This window comes from Astyanax mexicanus, chromosome 3 (assembly GCF_023375975.1).
Source record: "Astyanax mexicanus isolate ESR-SI-001 chromosome 3, AstMex3_surface, whole genome shotgun sequence".
NCBI classification, from domain to species: domain Eukaryota; kingdom Metazoa; phylum Chordata; class Actinopteri; order Characiformes; family Acestrorhamphidae; genus Astyanax; species Astyanax mexicanus.
Window position 1 is genome coordinate 40,158,453 of NC_064410.1, and position 21,305 is coordinate 40,179,757.

The 21,305-nt window shown below is 35.9% G+C and overlaps 1 protein-coding gene across 1 annotated transcript; it reads left to right on the forward strand.

Annotated features, from left to right (window-relative positions):
- Positions 1-8,391: 8,391 nt before the first annotated feature.
- tspan13b (tetraspanin 13b) lies at positions 8,392-21,169 on the forward strand. The gene is made up of 6 exons (XM_007249399.3): positions 8,392-8,591; positions 12,408-12,575; positions 13,719-13,799; positions 14,543-14,656; positions 15,741-15,854; positions 20,503-21,169. The coding sequence occupies exons 1-6, from the start codon at positions 8,529-8,531 to the stop codon at positions 20,575-20,577; spliced, it is 615 nt and encodes a 204-aa protein (XP_007249461.1). The 5' UTR covers positions 8,392-8,528; the 3' UTR covers positions 20,578-21,169.
- The last annotated feature ends 136 nt before the right edge of the window (positions 21,170-21,305 follow it).

Consider the following 21,305-nt stretch of genomic DNA (forward strand, 5'->3'; position numbering starts at 1 on the left):
TGAGCCCTCAAGCCTATGCACACAGACACACAGACCAGCGCTCAGAGGACACAGGCTGTAAATGACCTTTCGCTGAGCCCATGCAGAGAGGCGAGAGACTGGGAGATGATATCAGCTCACACTCCAACACCAACAGAAAACATCGCTTCACACACTCACACGGTCCGCAGGCACTTAGCCTAAACTAACACTTATCTAAAATAAGCAAACTGGCCATGCTGCATGAACCTCATGAACCCATACACTATTTATATTTATAATATATTCATCTGAAGATTTTATTTATTATGAACACTGTATTTGTGTTTAAGGCCTAAATTGTCTGTGAGTCCTACAGATATTAAAGCAGCTTTATATAATAAGTGCTATTTCTTGCTTCAGGGCTCCCTTTACAATTGCGAAGTGTAATTTGCACTTTTAGGGACCCCAAGGGACATGCTTTTCATGTGTATTTTACAAGCTGAAAGAAACTAAAATTGAAATTAAAGTTAAAGAATAGATTTGAAGGGGCGCCGAGTGGTCCAGCGGTCTAAAGTGCTGCCACTATGAACGGGAGGTCGCAGGTTCGAACCCCAGCTCATGCAGCTTTGCCATCAAGCTGCCGGCGCTCTCTCTCCACATCACTCCTATGGTAATGTCTGCAGCACAGGGCGTCTGTGAGCTGATGTACCAGAGCCGAGCCGCTGTGCTTTCCTCCAAGCGCGCTGGCTGCTCGGTAATGCTGCATCAGCAGCAGCTCGAAAAGTAGCGGTGGCTGGCTTCACATGTATTGGAGGAAGCATGTATTAGTCTTCACCCTCCTGGTGTGTTGGGGCATCACTAGTGATAGGGGGAGTCCTAATGAGTGGGTTGAGTAATTGGCCATGTAAATTGGAAAAAAAAAAAAAAAGAATAGATTTGACTGAGGCAGTACAGTCATTTTATTGAAATACAACTCAGGTTATAGAAATACAACTCAGGTTATCAAGCAGTACGCAGTTGTGCACTGTCCGTTCAGCTTCAGTTAACAGTAAAGTAGTTAACAGTGTGATTAGCTCAGACAAGCAGAGATAGTGCCACAGGCCACTAAAGAATCACAATGAATCACAATGATTATCAAGGTGCTATTTTAATGTAAAGTGCTACATAATGCTGATTTGAGGGTTATCTTGAACTAAAATCTATCAGGACTTTTGACACTTACATTTTCTCTTAGTTAAACCATGAATATGGGTGTTTGTTTACTGTTTTTTTTTATGAAGTTTTATTCTAAATCATGTCACAAAGTCTAATTCATAAGAGAAGAAATTGGAAATAATTTAGGCCCAACCTGGAGAAAATTTAGAATGGTGCAAGGTTCCAACATTGTGTTCAGAAAAAGCACAACAACAGTAAATCATTTTCCAGAGTAGTGCACCTCAGATAGAAACTTTTTTTTGGTATACACATATTGGCAGAGATCTTAATAAAATCCCATTTTTCATCTTTCTACAATGTCAATACATTGCAAAATGCTGGGTTGCATTGCAAATGAGGGTGAAAGTTAATGTATTTATGAGAATGTATTTACTGGCTCAAATGTTGATTATTATTTGAGCTGATTAAAGCTTATTTTAATGGAAAGGGTCAGCTATATTAAGCCTAAAGCTTTGGTGTACATAGTTCATTACAGAAATACAAATATCAGATCTCATTCATGGAAATATTTATGATGGGGCATTCAGTAGACTTTCTTATGGGAAACACTCATATCTTTGTGCAGGCCTAAGTAATGGCATTTATAGTGTATTATACTTTATCAAATACCTGCTACAGGTCCAATGTGTTCATTCTAAAGTAATAAGAAATAGAGAGAATGAGGATTCCAGCATTCTGCATAGCAAGAGCATTAAGATAAAGATATTATGACATTAAATTTAATCTGTAATAATAATACTGATTAAACATTACAGTCACCACATTTAGTGGCAAAATTGAACAAAGGAACTTGAATATATATATAGGTATAAAATTATTTGAATGGGTTGTATGCCTAAAGATCAATTTGAACATCTTTTATTTTATCATGGGGAGGATGATATACCTTTTATCACTGCCATCCTAAGTATTCCAGTAAAACTGTCGTCCTTGAGCCAGTGTTCAAGTGCCTGTTAGCGTAAAGAAGGTAAGTGGCAGAGAAGCCTTTTAAGGCCGCATACTTTTAAGGCTGCTCTGCATTGTAAATGGACGGTGTAATGTCCTAGAAGCTTTTGAAACTCTCTGCTGGACTAACAGGTCTGTAAAAACCTGCACAGCAGTGACATGAGCGAGAGGATGTGCCATCAGGGGACGTCTGAGTGCGATAATGCACCACAAGCTCATAAAAAAAAGAAAAAAAACAGAGCACCCCAGAGAGTTCAGAGCCTACATCCCTAGCTGACATCACACACGGCGAGAGTTACTCTCAGTTCCAGCAGCAGCAATAGGACAACGGGTTTTATTTTAGATGATGCCGTGTGCAGCATATCATCAATAAGGCATGGGTTAAGTGCGCAGGGAAGTCACACTGCAACTGAATCATTAAGCTGCTCCTTTTCTCATTTTAATACATTACGGCATTCTTATCTTCTGATGGAGTCTATTTCAGGAAATTCTCCTCTCATAATTCATGTAATTTGTAGCTTGTAAAAGACTTTAAAAATATTCCTACAGGAAATTGTACTTCCCTCAGAGAGAAATTTCATCTTTACTTATTGACATGAAAAAGGAAAATCATACGAGAGAACTTATAATGCGTCATCTTAAAAGGCCCACTGGTCAATTTTAAGCCGACCTTAGATATGTGACCTGACTCCCTTTTTAATGTGGGAAGAAGTTGATTGGTAAAAATAAAAAATATTATTTTCTTTGCAATTCTGCCATTACAGGACTCGGATACAAAAGAGTTGTCCAAAACAATCTGGGTCAGTAAAAGCAAAAAGTAAATGCAAAAAAGACAAGAAATGCTTTGTAATGCTAGTGGTCTAGTCAAAATTTTAAATACACTGAACAAATGAGAGGGTGTATATATAGGCAGGGCAACAGGTGAAAACAATTAATAATCAAATGGGAAGCATGACGTGGACTTCTTTCACATTAGTCTTGTAGCTCCAGTACATTTAAAAAACATTTAAACAAGTAAAAAAATTGAGTTTCTGAATCAGTTTCTCTGATTTTGCTATTAATGGGTATATGTTTGAGTAAAATTAACAATTTTTACATATCATTTAGAGCATTTATTTAAAGAAAATTAGAAATAACAAAAAAGATGCAAAAAAGAGCTTTCAGACCTCAAATTATGCTAAGAATAACTGTTTTTTTAACCACAGTTTTCATGCATCTTGGCATGTTCTCCTCCACCAGTCTTACACACTGCTTTTGGATAAATTTCTGCCACTCCTGGTGCAAACATTCAAGCAGTTCAGTTTGGTTTGATGGCTTGTGATCATCCATCTTCCTCTTGATTATATTCCAGAGGTTTTCAATTGGGTTAAATCAAAGAAAGTCATAATTTTTAAGTGGTCTCTTATTTTTTTCAGAGCTGTATGTTATTTTGTTTAAAACTATGAGAGCAGACAAGTGCCTATGACCAAGCCCTGTCATTTTTCTGATTGATGGGTTTAGAGAAATTAAAAGTAAAACTTGTACATGTCAGTCATTTGCACACAGTGTTTCAGGCTGTCAAACTGAGAGAGTCTAGCTGCTCCTGCCAGCAGTACCAGCTGTACGGACAGTGGTCTGACAGATCCAGGACAGATCCGCATTTGGCACTTTCAATAAACTAGAACATGCTGAAGAAGTGGGGGAGCCAAGTAAGTAGTGTGTCATTCTTTGAACTCCTTGTCATTGCAGATTCTTTAAAAGAGCTTCACACTTTTTTTGTGAGGACAGTGCATCGTGCCCACGTCAGCACTTTAAAACAATTAGAAGACAAAGTCAGTCGCAAAAACAGAGGCACCGCTCAGGCCTGTGGGACATCTAAAGATAGAGCAAAGAGGAGCAGTATAGACAGACACAAGAGGACAGAATAAAGAGGAAGAAAGTAGAAGAAAGGGCACCTGTAAAGTGCCACAGTAAGCTCTTTAGTGCATTGTTAGACAGCGTCAGTGTCACCTGCCAAGTTTGTCCTCGACCTGCTCATTTCTGTAAAGCTGCTTGTCACAGTATCTGTTTTACCTCAGAGGTAAAACTATTCTGAACTGCAGTAAGAGTGTTATATTAGCATTAGATCCATCTCAGTTCATCTCAGGAAGAGGTCACTCCACACAGCAATGCAGCTTCTGGTGATGTAACCGTAAAGGCCAAGAGAGGTGAAGGGGGATAAATGAGGAGAATACAGAGTAAATATATGACTTTGCTGCCCTCTGTTGATATAGTGCAATATCTCTGCTCTAATGTTTTATGACTGAGTGTGAGGTGAGTTCAGGCAAGGTGGACTTGGATATCTTTTAAGACAACATATTTATAGGTAGCTTTTGCAAATACACATTACAGATACATGTCCCTTTTCTTAACTTGTCTGATTCAATAATTAGTTAATCAACAGTTCCTCTCAGACTACTGTACTTTCTGGTCAAAAAAATAAATAAATTACTTAATACATGGAAAAAAGTATTGCTTTTATTCTGTTTATTTTATTTATACTGCTTTTGTTGCAGTAACTGTCTCTACTGTCCATGCTAAGCTTTCTACTATATTCTGGAATATTGCTGTGAGGATCTGATTTTATTCAGTGACAATAGCATTTAGAACTTATCTTACCTCTTACCCATTAATACCCTTCTAGCACACGCTAGGCATTTGGTGCCAATAGGTTTATGTATATCTGGTCCAAAAAGTCTTCTGTTTCTGTTTATCAGATTTCCAGCCATATATGTGTAAGTATATACAGTGTACATATTGTTTGTTTTTTACACAAAAAAATTCTGCTAAAAAAAAAAATAAACATTCCTGCTTCTTTCTGGTCAGGATCACAGCTGGTACAAGGCAAGAATACACTATGGGACTGGGACACACATCTATGGACAATTTAGCATGGCAAGTTTGCATAGGTTTGTTTTTGGAAAATTAAGGAAAACTGGAACATCTGGAAGAAACCCCACAGACACAGGTAAGACTCCTTTGTCCTGTGTCAGCCAGAGACTGGAGAGAGAAATGAACCCTTGCAGTACATCCATGTTGCTCATGATGATCCTGATTTTTCTTAGACCAACTTTTTAATGGACAGATGGATGGATGGATGGATGGATGGATGGATGGATGGATGGATGGAAGGGTCATCCTTCCATTTTATAATCCATAGGCACACAGATGGATTTGCTTCATTTTTTAAACAACTACTGTGAAAACAACTTAGAAACACAAGTGAAGATCAATTTTAAAAAGTTTCAAATCTAATATGTCTTGTTTCTGTAACATTCTTTTTAATAACTCTTTTTTATTCCTTGCTCAGAGAATTAGTCACTGGCTCAGATAAACTGTGATAAACTACTGCCCTTTGAACAATACACCGTGACAAGAATTGCATATTAATGGGTCTTTATTAGAATACTCTGCTTTGGTTCTCATACATTAAGAAAACTGTACTTTAATGAGACTTCAGACTTCACAGAAACCATTTTTTTCCAGCGTAATTTACATTTATTATTTCCTGTCATGCATGCTTTTACCCTGTCATGTCAAGCTACATGACAGGTTGGACAATTTCAGTTAAAATATGGTTGATCTACATGCAATAATTTTTAATGAATTGTCCATGATGCTCTGTGTCAAAGGTAGGCCTATATGTAGTTTTTTATTATTTTAATTGCTGTGATATTTTAACCACAGCAAAATGGTATCCTAAAATGACAGGGTGGACGGGGAATTCTTGGACACAAGATATTTTTTAAAAAGAAAATAGTTAAATGCATAGTTGAAATGCCTAAATTATTAAAACCAACATCTTCAAAACTGTAAGAAATAGGTTTTATCTCAAAAGACGATGTGGAAAGCCCTTAAAGCACCCTGTCCTTCATTTTAACTAATGAAGTTCCTAAGTGACTTATCCTGATATCCTGAGAGCATCAAAGGATAGTTTTTTTTTTTTCATCTGACCTCATTTACAGAATGTAGGAGTGCTGGGTTACTGCTGTTGAAAAAATAAGAGTTTTTTTGAGGTTTTACGATTTCTAGAATACTAAAAAAAAGTTCATGAAATTGTTGTCTTACTTATGATACATCAGGATTTTAACCACAAAATTTTAACATTCATGTTCCTACAATAAAAAAGGAAGAGCTGCTCACTGAATTCATCTGATTCAATTTTGAATTTGGCATCAATATTCAGAAATGGGTCTCATCTTTTAAATGGGTCTGGTTTAATAAAACTGTGTTATTTACTAATTATTTACCTCTTAATTGTGTCATGCATCACTTAAAATTAGATTATTCAATCAGGAAGCACTGCAGACAAGTCAGACAACCCACTCTAAAGAATGATTGATTTTGAACCAAAGTATAAAATATGAACCTACTGAAACATTCAGGTAAATCTTAATTAAAATATACCACGTCCTGTTTGTGTAACAGACTAAGAATTTGAATTCTTTACGTTTTAATCATCAATTTAAGTTAATTTTCTTCTTCACTCAGACAAACAGCAATAAGCTGCTGCCCTCTAGTGGTGAATCTGAAGAACAAAAAATACACTGTGACAAGAATCAACATTAACTCATTTTAGAACTGTTGAAAATGACACTGCCTTAAAATACTTTTTTGTCTGTTTTTTATTATTATTATTAATATTTTTTTTTTTTACTTTCTGTCGGCGAGTTGAAAATGTAGCTACAGTGGTTTAATAGGTACAGACTGTGTGTTGTGTATTGCTCTGTCTCTCATACCCACATATTGATTTGTTCTTTTTTACTTCACTGTATTATCACGTCTTTTAAATAGTATAATCTCTTAGATTTACTCTAATTCACAAAAATTATTCTTTTATCAGTTCTCTTAGCGTCACCCGGCCTACAGGCTCGGTGCTGCATCATGGCTGTGAGCTGGCCTCCTCTGTGGATGCTCACCTGTGAGTCAGAGCTACTGGCAACACTGCACAAACAGAGGTGACCAATCAGCGCGCCCGGGCGTTCCCTCCTCCGAACGGGTTGCCAGATTGAAGGAAACCCTGGACCTGTAGTTCTTTCTAGGGAGGGATTTGTTTGCTGCAGTAGGCTGAGTTGATTGTACTGTATGAATTCAAACAAAATAAATTTGTAAAATGGTATAGTGTTTATACGTTTATTATGTATTAAATAGTCATTCTTTTGTAGAAATACACACTACAAAAGTAGTCCAGTAGCAGTGCTGTTTTCTCCAGTTACAAGAGTTTTTTAAAGGTGTAGGAAACAGTACTTACCGCTCACTCGCTTTATCTTTAATTTCTCTAAGAAAAGACGTATACTTTTAATAGTTATTGAGTGAACTGGAAAAATAAAGGGGTAAATGGGGTGTTCTAAAACTTTTGATTGGAAGTGTATAATCAAAAAATCAAAAATGTTGAAAGACATAATCTCAAATGTAGATTTAGTTTGGACAGCATTGCAACAGTATATGAGAGACATCTAGTAATATTTTATGTATTCCTGTGTTAAAATATATGGCCTCTATTTTTTTTACCTGCATTAGCACTTTCATTTTTAGACACATTTAAGCCCCATTTATGTGAACAAATAACTCTTTATATAATATACTTTATTAATCTGGTGATATATATATAAATTCAAGAATATAAGTCAAAATATTGGTGTCCTGTGTTTTTATCGGTTTTCATGTGTTTTTTTACACAGGATATATTATATTATATTATAAAATGAATGCAAAAATACAACAAAAAAACCTTCAAGATATTGTTTATCTTTTTTTTGTAGCTGAAAAGTAAAGCAAATAATGTAACTGAGAGATAAACTTGCAACCAACAAAAACTTATAGTGCTAGAATTAGAATGTATGAGACATTCCATTCCATTCGTGCCATTTCTGTCCCCAGGAAATTACATGTATAAAAGTGCACACAAAATAACTTTAAAATACATTTTATTATTAAGCATAGTGTCTTGTAGTGTCTTATGTAAAGCTGCCTGAGTTTGACCAGTACGTGTATGTTTTAAATAGTTAAATACATTATTAGAGTTAAACAAAAGATTTAAAAAAAAAGTTACAACAAGCAAATGGCACCCATTATATTTTTTTAATGGAAAAATGCACATTCTATTTACAAGCGAATTATTATGGGATAATAATGTGGATGTGGCTAAAACGAAATATTCTGGCTTTACTAATACATTTAGTGTGTTAAAAAGACGCGTAATTGCTAGGCGAGGTATATTAGAGGATGTGGCAACCCGCGTCCTCTTATCGCTGTGCGGTTGTCTGACGCGGGTGGTTATAGTGAGGGATACTGGTGTCCTCGGGCTGAGTGAAACCGGTGGTTCTGCGTGTGATGAGCTCGTGACTGGGTGTTTTTTCTAGGCTGAGCTGCGAGGAAAATCTTTCACCATGAGCTGCTCCGGATTCACCTGCTCCAAAAACTGCCTGTGCGCCATCAACCTGCTGTATGTGGTGAGTGAGTCCAGCAGCAGCGTGTGGACCATATGAACCATATGGAGAAAGGAGCTGAGCTAAAGCTGCGGTTGTGCTCTGATCTGGAGGGTTTAGGGGGGATGTGTTTGGTATCTGGTCTTGGGGAGCGTGTTGGTAAATAATAGGCCTGAGTACAGTGAGCTGAGCTCTCAGATGAATTATTGAGGAGGTCCATTGTGTGTGTGTGTGTGTGTGTGTCTGTGTGTGTGTGTGTGTGTGTGTGTGTGTGTGTGTGTGTGTGTGTGTGTGTGTGTGTGTGTGTGTGTGTGTGTGTGTGTGTGTTGAGGTTCTGGTCAGTCTTGGGTTGCAGCAGTCTCTCTGTACTGTGTCACTGTGTTCACTACGCTGCTGCAGCTCATGGCGTTTCCTCTCCACGTCCTGTCTTTGTTCTAGTTTTCATCAAGTGTGATAAAGACAGTCCAGTCCCTCATTCCAGTTCCTCTCTTCCTTTGTTCCTCTGGTTCAGTGTGCTGGTTCTGAACGCTGGGTGTAATCCTGTTTTCTGTGTTCTTATACACTGCAGTGCTTCAGTCAGATTGTGGGTCAGGTGTGAAATTGGGCCTGTGCACAGTTAACCTGGTAGTGTGTGTGTTTGTCACCAGATAGCTACCAAACTAAAACCCTTCAGGTCAGTCACACTGTACCATTAGGCTACATCACTCACCACTCCCGGTTTATGGTAGGTTAGGCTAGATGTCCCATTTATTGTTTTCACTGGTTTGCTAGCTATGATACTCTAATATTTGGTTGGACCGCCTTTAGTTCTGATAAGCTTCGGCAATGTCACAAGATTGATTTCAATCCAGTGTTGCATGAATTTTTCACCAAGGTCAGCAGCATTGATGATGGTAGAGTCTGTCCTCTGCACAAAGTCTTCTCCAGCACATCCTAAAGTGAAAATGATGATCTCATGCTCCCTGTGAATCACCCTTTCACAATTCCAGCCCGATGAATCCAGGCATTGTCATCTTGGAATATGCCTGTGTCATTAGGGAAGAAAAAATCCAGTGATGGAATAACATGGTCTATATTCAGTATATTCAGGTAGTCAGCTGACCTCATTCTTTCAGCACACACATACTGTTGCTGAACCTAGACCTGACCAACTGCAGCAACACCAGATACTTTGCTCAGTTAAATACTAGGGTAGGGTTTCCTAATTCTTGTTAGGCTGGAGGAGTAGATTAGGTGAATTGCTAGGGCTACACGACCTTTTAGACTAAGACTCAAAACAAATGGCTATGAGAATCACTGGCAACATGGCTGCTCATGGCTGTTTTCCTTGTTAAAAAACACTATATTACCATAGTTCAATGTGTGGTTTCTATATTTTATGGCTATTTTCTTTATAACAAGCTTAAAAACTCATTAGTAGTTTGTCTCAGTAGATAGTTAGTTAGCTAGCTAGCTAACTTTCCTATTTCACTTTAAATGGTGTATCAGACGGCAGAGGTTGTAGCACTTAGAAGGAGCACAAAAAAGAATCTCCCCATCACAGAGGAATAAAAATTAATTGCTGCACAACCTTCCCACTTTCTGAATACATATTACCTAAAGTTAGCTAGTTAACCAGCAGCTAGGATACTGAACCTCAGCTCTCCACTGCTAGCATGTATCGGGTTCTTGGTGGGTTGTTTAAATTCTCAGGGGGTGGGATTTCACCTCTTCCCCTTGTAACTCTATTCTACTCAGGTTTACACTTAGAAACAAGGGGTAGGGTGCAAAAGAGAAATGGGATTGGGCCTTTGAGCATTAGAAATATACAGAGCCACAAAGGTGACATCATGTAAAAATAAAAAATAAATAAATAATAATAATGCATGGGCACAACTTAAGGCGTGGGAACAAGATACTAATTTCTGGCCATGAGAACGAGGTAATTAAGTCCTAGCCATGATTTTTTTTAATGTCACCTTAAGGGCTCCGTATAAATACCTGTTGGGCAATCATCCATAACTCTTACTTTGTGTTAACAGTGTGGACAACATACAGAGTAATATTATCTATCATGTACAAGTAGATCTATTACCATAATTAGGGTGCGACTTATTGCTCAATATATGGAGATAACCTGAGTATTATCCATTATGTTTTTCTTAAAAGAGCCAGTATGTCAACTTTTTTTGTTTGTTTAATTCATTCAGTATACTTAATCCTAATAGTTCAAAGTTCCTTGCTCTTTAAAAAGGTGTGTTTGCAAAAGAGCAACTATGATGCTTTTATATTATAATTATATCAATGGAATAAAATGATCTGCATAAAAAACACACAGGAGTACGTTATTCGTATTGCTATTAATACCATTTAATCTTCAATCACTGAGAATCACTGAGAATAGAACAATAGAAGTCTATTGTATTTCTTTTTTTTTTTCAAATATTGAAATTTTAACTTTTTTTAAAAAAAAGATTTTTTTCTAACAGGCTATGCTGTTTTTGTCAAGTTAAATACCGTAAATAGAAAAATGTTTGCTTCCAAGCAGGACATTTTTAGTCTTTTGAAACAGGTTTGGGTGGAATACACCAGTTCTGGAGGGTCAGATTTCTGTATTTTATTTCTGCTTAACCACACCTGATTTAACTCATAAGCTAATTACTAGGTTTAAGAGGTGTGCTAGAGCAAAGAATACAGCAAACTCACACACATTGAACTACTCATTCTCAGACTACCATGTGTGCTTATTTTTGCGTGTTTATTGAGATGATTGTGTCTTAGTGCACTGTGGAACTATATATTAAAAAAATTCTACATTATAGATTAACAGGGGAGAAATCAAATCTCTGGAGGAATGCATACAGAAGTATGCAATAAAAACAAAATGCTGTTGGAAAACTATTCCAGGGGACACTGTTATGAAGCTGATTGAGAGAGAGAAAGGAGTCTGCAAATCTGTTATCAAAGCAGAAGATGGAGAATCTTTAAAGTACAGAAAAAAAGTCTATTGTGTAAACAGTAACAAAGGCTCTGATTTTGTTGAATTAATAACATACAACTAATGCAGTACAGCAAAGCATTCTACCAAAGTACTGTAGGTATTATCTATAATATGTGTTATCTAATATGTTTATATAACCTGCAAACATAATTACCAGTAAATTGTGGACTGCTTTCAAGAAGGAAAACTACTACAATCACTATATGGATTTTTAAAATCAAGATATTTCTGTGTCATTATATATTGTGTGCGATTACAATATGACCCACCCCTACTTAGTTGGTCGGACACAGGTTTGGTTGCTGACTACCAAATTTAATGACTTTAATGAAGGACTAATTACATAAACTAGGTATTATTTATAAACTGAAAATACTGGCCTATTTCTCCTAAGAGCTGGAGAAGTTAACCCTCATTGTATTGTATTGTATTGTATTGTAAATTTGAGTTTACTCTGATTTTCTTGACTACTAAGCATTCATATCCTAGTTTTATAGGTGTATGTTCCTCAGAGTTCTTAAAGACTTTTCTCAAAGACACATTTTTCCTTCATATTTAAAGAATTAAGCATCTCTTCCTGGTTTTAACTGAGCTCTCCTTCCTCGTGGTTAAACATTATACTCTCAGGTTGAATAGGTCAGACCACTGACTGTTAAGGTTAAAGATTAAGGAAATCGGTGAAGCAGTTTTTATTTACCTGCTGTTAAGAAATAATAGCAAATAGTAGCAAATAATAGCAAAATAGTATTATACTGTAATACTATCTTTATTATGTAATTGACAGCAGATTTTTTTTCCATAACAGATGTAAGTTTTTCATTTCTCTTGGTTTTCCCTTCTTCTCTCTCTCTCTGCTGCAGATGGTGAGCATGTTAATGATAGGCATTGCTGCCTGGGGGAAGTGGTTCGGCCTGGTCTCCAGCTTTCAGGTGGTGGGGGGCATCATCGGAGTGGGGGTCTTCCTCTTCTTCGTTGCTTTGGCTGGACTCACCGGTGCCATCAAGCACCACCAGGTTCTCCTCTTCTTTGTATCCTTCACTGCATTGATCTGCACCTGCACACACAGTAACACACAAGTGCCTCATTAGAATTACACATTTGAGTGGTCTGCTGGGGGCTAAATACCTTCTTCCTCCTTTATAAACAAAGCATGTGTAATCTTCAGGATGTTGTTTTAGCTGTTTTGTATTCTTAGAATGTATGGTTTGTTTTAGTCATGAGATGTTTGCCAACATTTGTTATTTATAAATTATAATTTTCTGCCTGAGTGTGTGCATTTTACATTGTCCTCTCTTTAAAAAAAATTTAAAAAGGTTAAGATTTATACAGAAATAAACGGTGCAGACTAAATACAATTTATTATTATTATTATTATTATTATTATTATTATTATTAATGCACCAGTATGAAAATTCTAGGCTTATTTTCTGTAACAAACCTTTTTCTAGAATTAGTGATAAAACATACATGTAATGTTTGGGGAGGTTGATAAAATCAACACAGAATTATGTAATTTACATATTTCTACTTCTGAAACCTCCCTATTTTTCTATCACTGCAATGTATGTAAATTTTGAATGGTAACCGGATGTACATTGATTCTACATCAGCCTGCCTCAGCATTAAAAAGGAAATGTACAATTTTATTTCTAAACAGCTATAAACATTGTGGCATTAATAAGGTGCCATTGTTTTAGTAAAGTAGTCCAGCATTAACTAAACATTGGATTTCCTCAGTACAAACAATTAAACAGCAGTTATACAGTTTAGCTAAAGAAAGGTTATTTTGAAGAAAACTTTCAATGGAAACAATTTCAATTTCAGTGTGATTTAAAACACTAAATTTCCTTACTGTCAAATAGTATAATAAACAATGAATAAACAGAATGAACAGATTTCTTACACAAAATACTAGCTGCCCCTTACATTTGTAAACCTTTCATAAGTTAAGGGCACTAGTTTAATAGTTTAACATTGTAAATAGAAATCTCTTTTCCGGTACTTTTTTTTAAGTTTCTGGGGATTTGAAAAAGTTGAGCAATCCATTTTCTTATCATGAACACCCAGGAGGGTAGAACACCTGATAAAACTCAAATGTTTGCTTTTCAGTTTAAATGAATTCATGTAAGGCCTAGCTCTTCCATTATCTCTCCTTAACTGCTGAATATTAGTACATGATTATCCTGTTTCTAGTGTTTGTGGTCCAGTTTGCAGTGTCCAGTGCTTGCTTGGCCATCAACAAGGAGCAGCAGGTAAGACTAATTCAAGAACTAATCACATGTAATTACACCACAGTCAGTAATAAAGGATCAACTCTCGTCACAAGTAATGCACAAAATGCACATATTTGGCCCTAACAGAACAAAATGGTTTGTGATCATTTTGCCACACCATTTTTACAATAGTCTGAAAGTATTTTTTTTTTTCTTTGAAGAACTATGTTTTGAAAATGATTTTTAACCCTTTTTTATTGTCCTAGCTGTATCCAATTTGATTGCGTTGTTTTCATTGATGCAATTTTTTTGGTATCAATTATTTGGTCATTTCACTTAACACTTAACATGCTTTCTTGCTGTTTTTGTCAAAATAATATAGATCTCTAAATATTCAGTGCATCCCTACAACACACAGGTATAAGGATATTAGTTAAAGTGTAGCAGATTCATCAGTGCTTAAAGCATTAAGTTAATTAATTATGGGCCATTACAGAGTGTAGTGGAATAATGAATGCTAATGCAGTCTGCTGTTCTCAGCACTAGTTTTCCTGGTAGCCGTATGAATGCATTTGCCTGCGCTTGCTGAACAGTTTTGCTGTACAGTGTTTATTTTTAGAATCTTCTCAGACTAAAACACTGTTGTATTTTAATTTCTGGCAACCTATTTTGTCTCCTCCTGCAGTGTCCTAGTAGTATTTGCTTTTTAGAAAAAAAAAATAGAACAATATGTTTTCTTTGACTTTTATAAACCTGTGTGCTTTTTGTATGTATGTGTGTAGAATCAGCTGTTGGAGGTGGGCTGGAATAACTCCCAGACCACTCAGAGGGACGTGGAGAAAAGCCTCAACTGCTGTGGATTCTCTCACGTGGACGTGAATGGAACCTGTCCTGCTGTAATTAAAACACATACATATGTTTTGTCTTTGCAATTTGCTTAGATTAAGTTACTTAAATTGCAGTGTGGTTAAATTGCAAGTGGGTGTAACTGACATTTCACATTCTTAGGTAAAAATAAATGGACTATTGTGCCAGTTATTGGCTAAATAAAAAACAATAGAGGTAAGCATCTGTTTGTATTTTCATGGTCTTAAAAGTAAAGTATTTTTTTTCTGTGAAATTAGAGTACAATAATACATAGATTAGAATAGTTTAATTAGTTTAATTCACATTCTTGTGAACATGGTACATCCTTAAATGGTTCTATATCTGACAAAAAACATTCTTCATATTTTCTGCAATCATTTTTTTATAGTGCCGGTACTAAATAGAAGTGTACTGTTTTGAGGAATAATACATAAATGCCATAAATGTTTTTTAATGTTGTTTAAGAATATGATTTCTGGAAATTTCATGCTGGACATGGATTGGAGTTTTTGTAGCAGGTTAAGGGTTGTTTTCCCAGACATTCCAGTGATTAAACCTAGTCCTGGGCTACATATCTTACATCTCAGTGGAGAATCTCAAGGGTTATATAAGGCTATTTCTTGATTCAGTAAACCAACCCTAAGTGCTTTTTCCTAGATCACTCCTTAAACCTTGAAATCTTTTAAAATAATGGTTCAACAACAACTCAACAATTTCCATATCGGCTTCTTTTTTTTTAAAGCAGCATTACATTTCTAAAGAAATATATATTGAGATATTTTTCTGTGATGCTGTCTGGAATTTTAAGACATGCAAGTCTTTCTTAAGTATAACATTCTGCTGTAACTGCTGTTTAAAAAAAAAAAAAAGAAAGAAAGAAAATTCTTGGCAAAGTAATATTCTTCAGCTTGCCAGTGAAGGTCAGCCCACCTTCTGGTGCATGCACACTGTGAAGTGCATACATTTAATGCAGTTTAAATGATAATGGCATCAGGCCTAGCATCTGTGATCATGCATCTGTTCTGTGGCTCTGGAACTGTCCGTCCCTTCATCTTTCCAAACATATGTTGTAATATATTGCCTCTGTTTGTGTCCTGTGTTCTCCTTCTGCAGGCCTGCTTCCTCTCTCACACCAAATGTGACACCTGTGCAGCCAAGATCCAGGAGCATGCTGGGGAGGTGCTGCGCTTCGTAGGAGGAATCAGCTTGTTCTTCAGCTTTACTGAGGTAAACCGTCTCTCTTTAAAAACTCTTGTTTTTTCTCTTATGTTTATGCTGGATTCACTTTAGTGTCCATAGTTTTTTTTAACAGAGAGAAGTATATAACACACACAAAAAGTGCTATTAATTTGCTTTGTATTTCCTAAAATAACCATATTTGATTTTCAAAAAAGGCAACACCTTATTTGGATGGTCCATTATGGTTGCCTCATAGATGCTCAACTAACATTTAACTTGTTTATTAAAAAAAAAAAAAAAAAAAAAAAAAAAAACACCCTAATTTGAAATGCAAGTGATTCTCTAGATCCTTAACCCAAACTTAAGCCTAACCTTAAAACCTCACCTAAACCTTAAATCTACTCCCAAACCTAATTCTTAAATTTTAAACGTTCTATACAATTAAGTTGCATTAAATAGATATGTAGTTAAATGTTAGTTCATTGTCAGTTAAGCTTCAATGAGGCATCTATTTTGGACCATCGAAATAAAGTGTTACCCAAACAAAACATTTAAAAAGTATGTAGAGTCCTCTTTAATATTTTATAATATAGTATTATGAAAATAGTTCTCTAAAGAACAATGTGTGCTTGAATATATAGTTGGTTCTTCAGCTTTGTGGAACCGCTTGTTAATTGTAATCCCTACAACGGCTATTAAGTTACTGATGTTACAAAAGGTCACAAAATGCAAATGAGCCCTCTAACTAATCACACTATTGTAATCGGAGTGTCCTCACCAGTCACCCTTTCAAAGGGTTCCTGTGTGGGGTTGGTTATTAAGGTGATTATTGTAATCCCAAAAAATGGTCTTATTCTGATTAAAATAAAGGCAAAAAAAATGATTATGTTCTTTGACTCAAACAATGTCAATAACCAATAGGAGAGCTATGGGAAGCTGCAAGGCAAGAATATTTTACGTGACTGTTTACAAACTGTTTGAAAAAACGAACATATATTTCATTATATTAAGTTATTTTATTTTGCACTAATTTGTCTTATTGTTCAGTGTTATTTTTTATACAAACAAGTTTAATAAATACACATTTCTCAAGAATTATGTTATTTATTGCAATAATTCTGTCTAGAAACAAAGGCAAATGTTTAGCAGTGAAAAGTTTTTTTTTATATACAAGATGGTAGCAAAAAAAGTTGAAGAAAAAATGTATTCTATTAAAAAAAGAATACAGTCTCTGATAAATCACAGTATTAATGTACACATTGTTTGTTTGTAACTTAATATGTAATATGTATTGTATGTAAACTTCACCAGAAGTGTGATGGAAAATAATATTATTAATAAAGAATCTAGGTGCAGTCTTACAGATGGTGATCCCCAGTCTTTGCAAAAGCTTAGCCTGTGAGTAAAAAGTATGTAATTAGTCTTTAGATGTGAGAATGTGTAAGACTTAAGTTTGTTACAATTCTTTTTAGAGTCATTTTAGAAGTCGTGTAGTGTATGGACAGCATTAGACTGGAGTCACCAGTCTTATCTGTAAAGGGTCGGTGTGGCTACAGGTTTTAATTCCAGTCAAGCAGAAGCAGACACTGTATAGGTAACCACTTGTTTAAAGGCTGGGATTAGATGATTAAACAAGCGGAATCAGATGTGCTTCTGCCTTATTGGAATGAAAACCTGCACCCACGCCGATCTAGTGGATAAGATTAATGACCCATGTCTTTGATTATGAGGTATTTTATTGGAGATTTTCCATTAAATCCCTGTCCAGGAAACAGACCCTAAATGTTCAAACCCAGCAGGCACAAGACGTCACGTTGACGTCAGAAAGACGTTGGACTTAAACGTTGGCCAGACGGTATATTTTAGTTGTAAATGAAACTCGGGTTGACGTCAAAACGTCAGTTTGACATCAAGATCCAACATTGGGCAGATGCTGAATTAAGGTTGATTTATCAGTCAGGTTTCACTCAAAAATTAATGTCAGGTTGACGTCAAGCTCTGCCGTTATATAGACATAAAATTATAGTTGGAAATGAACATTGGGTTGACGTCAAAACCTAACGTCAGTTTGACATCAAGATTCAACGTTGGGCAGACGCTGAATTAGGGTTTGTTATCAGTCAGGTATCACTTAAAAATTAACGTCAGGTTGACGTCAAGCTCCAACGAGAATGTCACATCAAGCTGAAGTTAAGATTCAGATGTGTAACAGACGTTGGGTTTTGGTTACCATACCTTACAACAAAATGTTGGAATTTTATGTCTATTGGACGGAGGGATATGATGTTTAGGTGATGTTGGATTTTGGTTACTTAGAATTATGATCCAAAACAACTAAATATTAACGTCTAATGATGCCAATACATCACGTCAAGCTGATGTTAAGATTCCGACGTTTACCAGACATTGGGTTTTGATTATCATACCAATCATCAACAAAGGTCAGTATTTTACGTCAATTTGACGTAAGGATATGATGTCTGGGTGATGCAAAAACAACTAAATATTAACGTCATATGTCATCACTACTCAACATCAATTTGACGTTAGTATTGGACGTAATTTTGACATTACAATTTTGTCATCTGACGTCATGACCAATGTTCAACCAGAAATGTACGTCCATTAATGTTAATGGCCAGCTGGGAAGGCTTTTTTTGAAAAGCTCTTCTAATTCATTTCTTTTTGTATTTTAATTTGTACTCATTGTTGACCAGGCATGTCGAATAATTCAACTTTTCATACTATGTGTGGTCATGACCTTCATAATATCCATTGTGTTTACTTAGCAAAAAGAGCCAAATAACTTGAATGATTTGGTTTATGGACTTAGTTAACAAACAGCATGTTTTTTTATTTAGGAATTTTATGCATTTATTTACATTATACATTACAATGTATGTATATTTATAATAATACGTCTGCTAAAATGACAATAATATCGTTTTTCACAATAGTTTGTAAAACAATTTATCATCCACAAATAGTTATCAAACTAGAGCTGGGGCTAGTGGGGTGTGAACCCCCTTGCTGGGGTCAGTAGAACGGTGTTCTCACAAATGATTGTGCTTCATCCAATATATTTTTTTTTTTTTTGGGTAAACTGGGAATGAAGTAAGGTTGGTCATCACTAACAATGAAATCAAATCTTTACATCATTATACTACAGATAATCCCCCAAACAAATGTAGGATAAACTTTCTTAACACTTAACACTCCTGGTGTTTCCATGTAGTGTATATGGAAAGACACACCATAATGTAGCATGTAATTTGAAAATATAATCAAAATGCCCTGTACAGTTTTTTTTCACACTGAATTTGTGATTTAGATATCATGTTATGAGATGATATTTGGCTTATTAATTCACCATCTGCAGCTGCACTGTGAAACTGGCACATTCTGTTTTTATGTGTGAAGGCCATCTGCTGCCAGGAAGACAGGCCTGATAACATGAGCAGCAGGGCTGGATAATGATATCATTATCAGCATAAATTATGCAGTCATGCTACCACTCTTTCTGTGCAATCTGATTTGTTGGAAGATCTTTGTTGTTATAAGGTGTTACAGACCTGTTTCAGCCTGTATCATTGCACTTGACAAATTTGCTTTTGATGGCCATCTATAAGCTTCTGGCAGAATTGTTTGTATATTTGGCCACTTGTTTAGCAACTTTAATTGTTGGAGTTTAATTAAAATATTTGGTTTTCTGGCACAGACCCATCACCATATTTTGATAAGGTTAATGTCTTTTGGGAAGGCCTTTCAAAATGCTTAATGTTAGCCTCTATTATCCAATCCAAAACCCCCTTTAATGTGCTTTTGGGGTCGTTGTCTGGTTGTAACAGCAAATTGTGACACAAGACTTTACTCGTCTTGCTGATATTTTTGTGTTGAATCTTTTCCCAAATTTGAGTTTTAAAATAGTATTAATTAAATAAAATACTGTTTAAAAAAAAAAAAAGTTTTCCCTGTTTTTTTAAGTATAAGATACACATATATTAACCTGAGGCAGATCTGGGTATGTTTGACTCAACAGTGAAAAGTTACATAATTTCTACAATTAAAAAAAAACACAGGATCTTCATCCTTCCCATCATTTACTTAAAAGTTATTATTGTGTCTAAAATGTTCTGGGTTTTAACTTTGTTTGTGCATTGAGCCACCAAAGACACAAATAATGGGATAACAATTATATCCTATAAGTGACCTTTACATAAGTTCTTTTTTCACTTGTCTTCACAGGTGTAGTTGTTTTCGCTTTCTGCTTTCTGTAGATGCCTACACTCTTTACGTTCTGCTTCTCTCATTACTTAATTGGTTCTCACATTTTTATCTGGAGTTTGTCCGGTTCCCATCCACACATCTCTCTCTGCTTGTTGGCTACTTGAAAAATTTCCTTTGTTAAGAAAGAAAAATTATTTCACATTGTGCTGCTTGTTTCTTTAGAGGCCATCAACATTTTGAAGTTATGCTGAAGAATACCAAGTAGTCAAAATCAGCCGAAATCTATGACACTGCCACCCTCATGGTTAACAGTTGATCGCATTATTGCCTTACCTTTACTACTCCAAACTTATCTAACATGATAGACATATTGTATAGACTTATTCCAACACTGCAATGTGAAAACTCTCATTGTTTTAAGTGTGGCTGACTTGGCATTCTTTTTCTCCTCCTCTCTTTTTCATTTCAGATCCTGGGGGTGTGGTTAACATACAGGTACAGAAACCAAAAAGATCCACGGGCCAATCCCAGTGCCTTCCTGTAGTCAGCAACACGGCTGTCGCAGTGACTCCTTGGGCACGTGTCTACTCGCTGGATTTCTTCCTGGAGCTCTGTACGGCACAGGGAGTGTGTGTGTGCTTTCTCTGAAGTGGAGATCACTGCTAGTTTTCTGCTGCTGTGTGTACTGATCATATTCAAGGTTGCAGTGTTGTGAAGCAAAAAAAACCCCTGTATATTATTTTCAATAGAAGACGGATTGGACGGAAAGTACTTTTACACCACGGAACCAACACTTTTTACCTTATATGCAGTAAACACTACCAGACATTTATGGGCTACAAGAAATATTGACCTTCAGGCTAAAACCATGAATTTTACACTGGATGGGACAAAAAAATCACTGAGCAAATGGGCTACTTTAAAGGCACAAGTATGTGCCTGCATGTCACTGTTTATACTGTATTCAGATTGGTTGAATACTGTTTTTAATTCCTGATTTCTAGGTAGTTAGATTTCTTTATGATAAAGTACATTTCTAAAACCACATGAATGCAGGCCTCTATGTGTACATGCACGCAATCAGTCACTCAGAGGCTACTGATCATAAATGCAATAAATTCATCATTGTGATTGTCGTTATTTGGTGCATTTTTAATTTAAAGCGTGTGCATTACAAAATACGGTTCATGAGTTTAGACCTGAAGAGTAATAAACTGGAAAAATACCCTGAATAGCAGTTGAACTATGTAAGCAACACAAAAGCCCCTTATA

What these genes read in the sequence shown, in the direction of transcription:
- tspan13b (XM_007249399.3), top strand. Translation starts at nt 8,529, where the DNA reads ATGAGCTGCTCCGGATTCACCTGCTCCAAAAACTGCCTGTGCGCCATC. An exon ending in CCATCAACCTGCTGTATGTG is followed by an intron (nt 8,592 to 12,407) that starts GTGAGTGAGTCC and finishes TCTCTGCTGCAG; the next exon opens with ATGGTGAGCATGTTAATGAT. An exon ending in ACCAGGTTCTCCTCTTCTTT is followed by an intron (nt 12,576 to 13,718) that starts GTATCCTTCACT and finishes GCTGAATATTAG; the next exon opens with TACATGATTATCCTGTTTCT.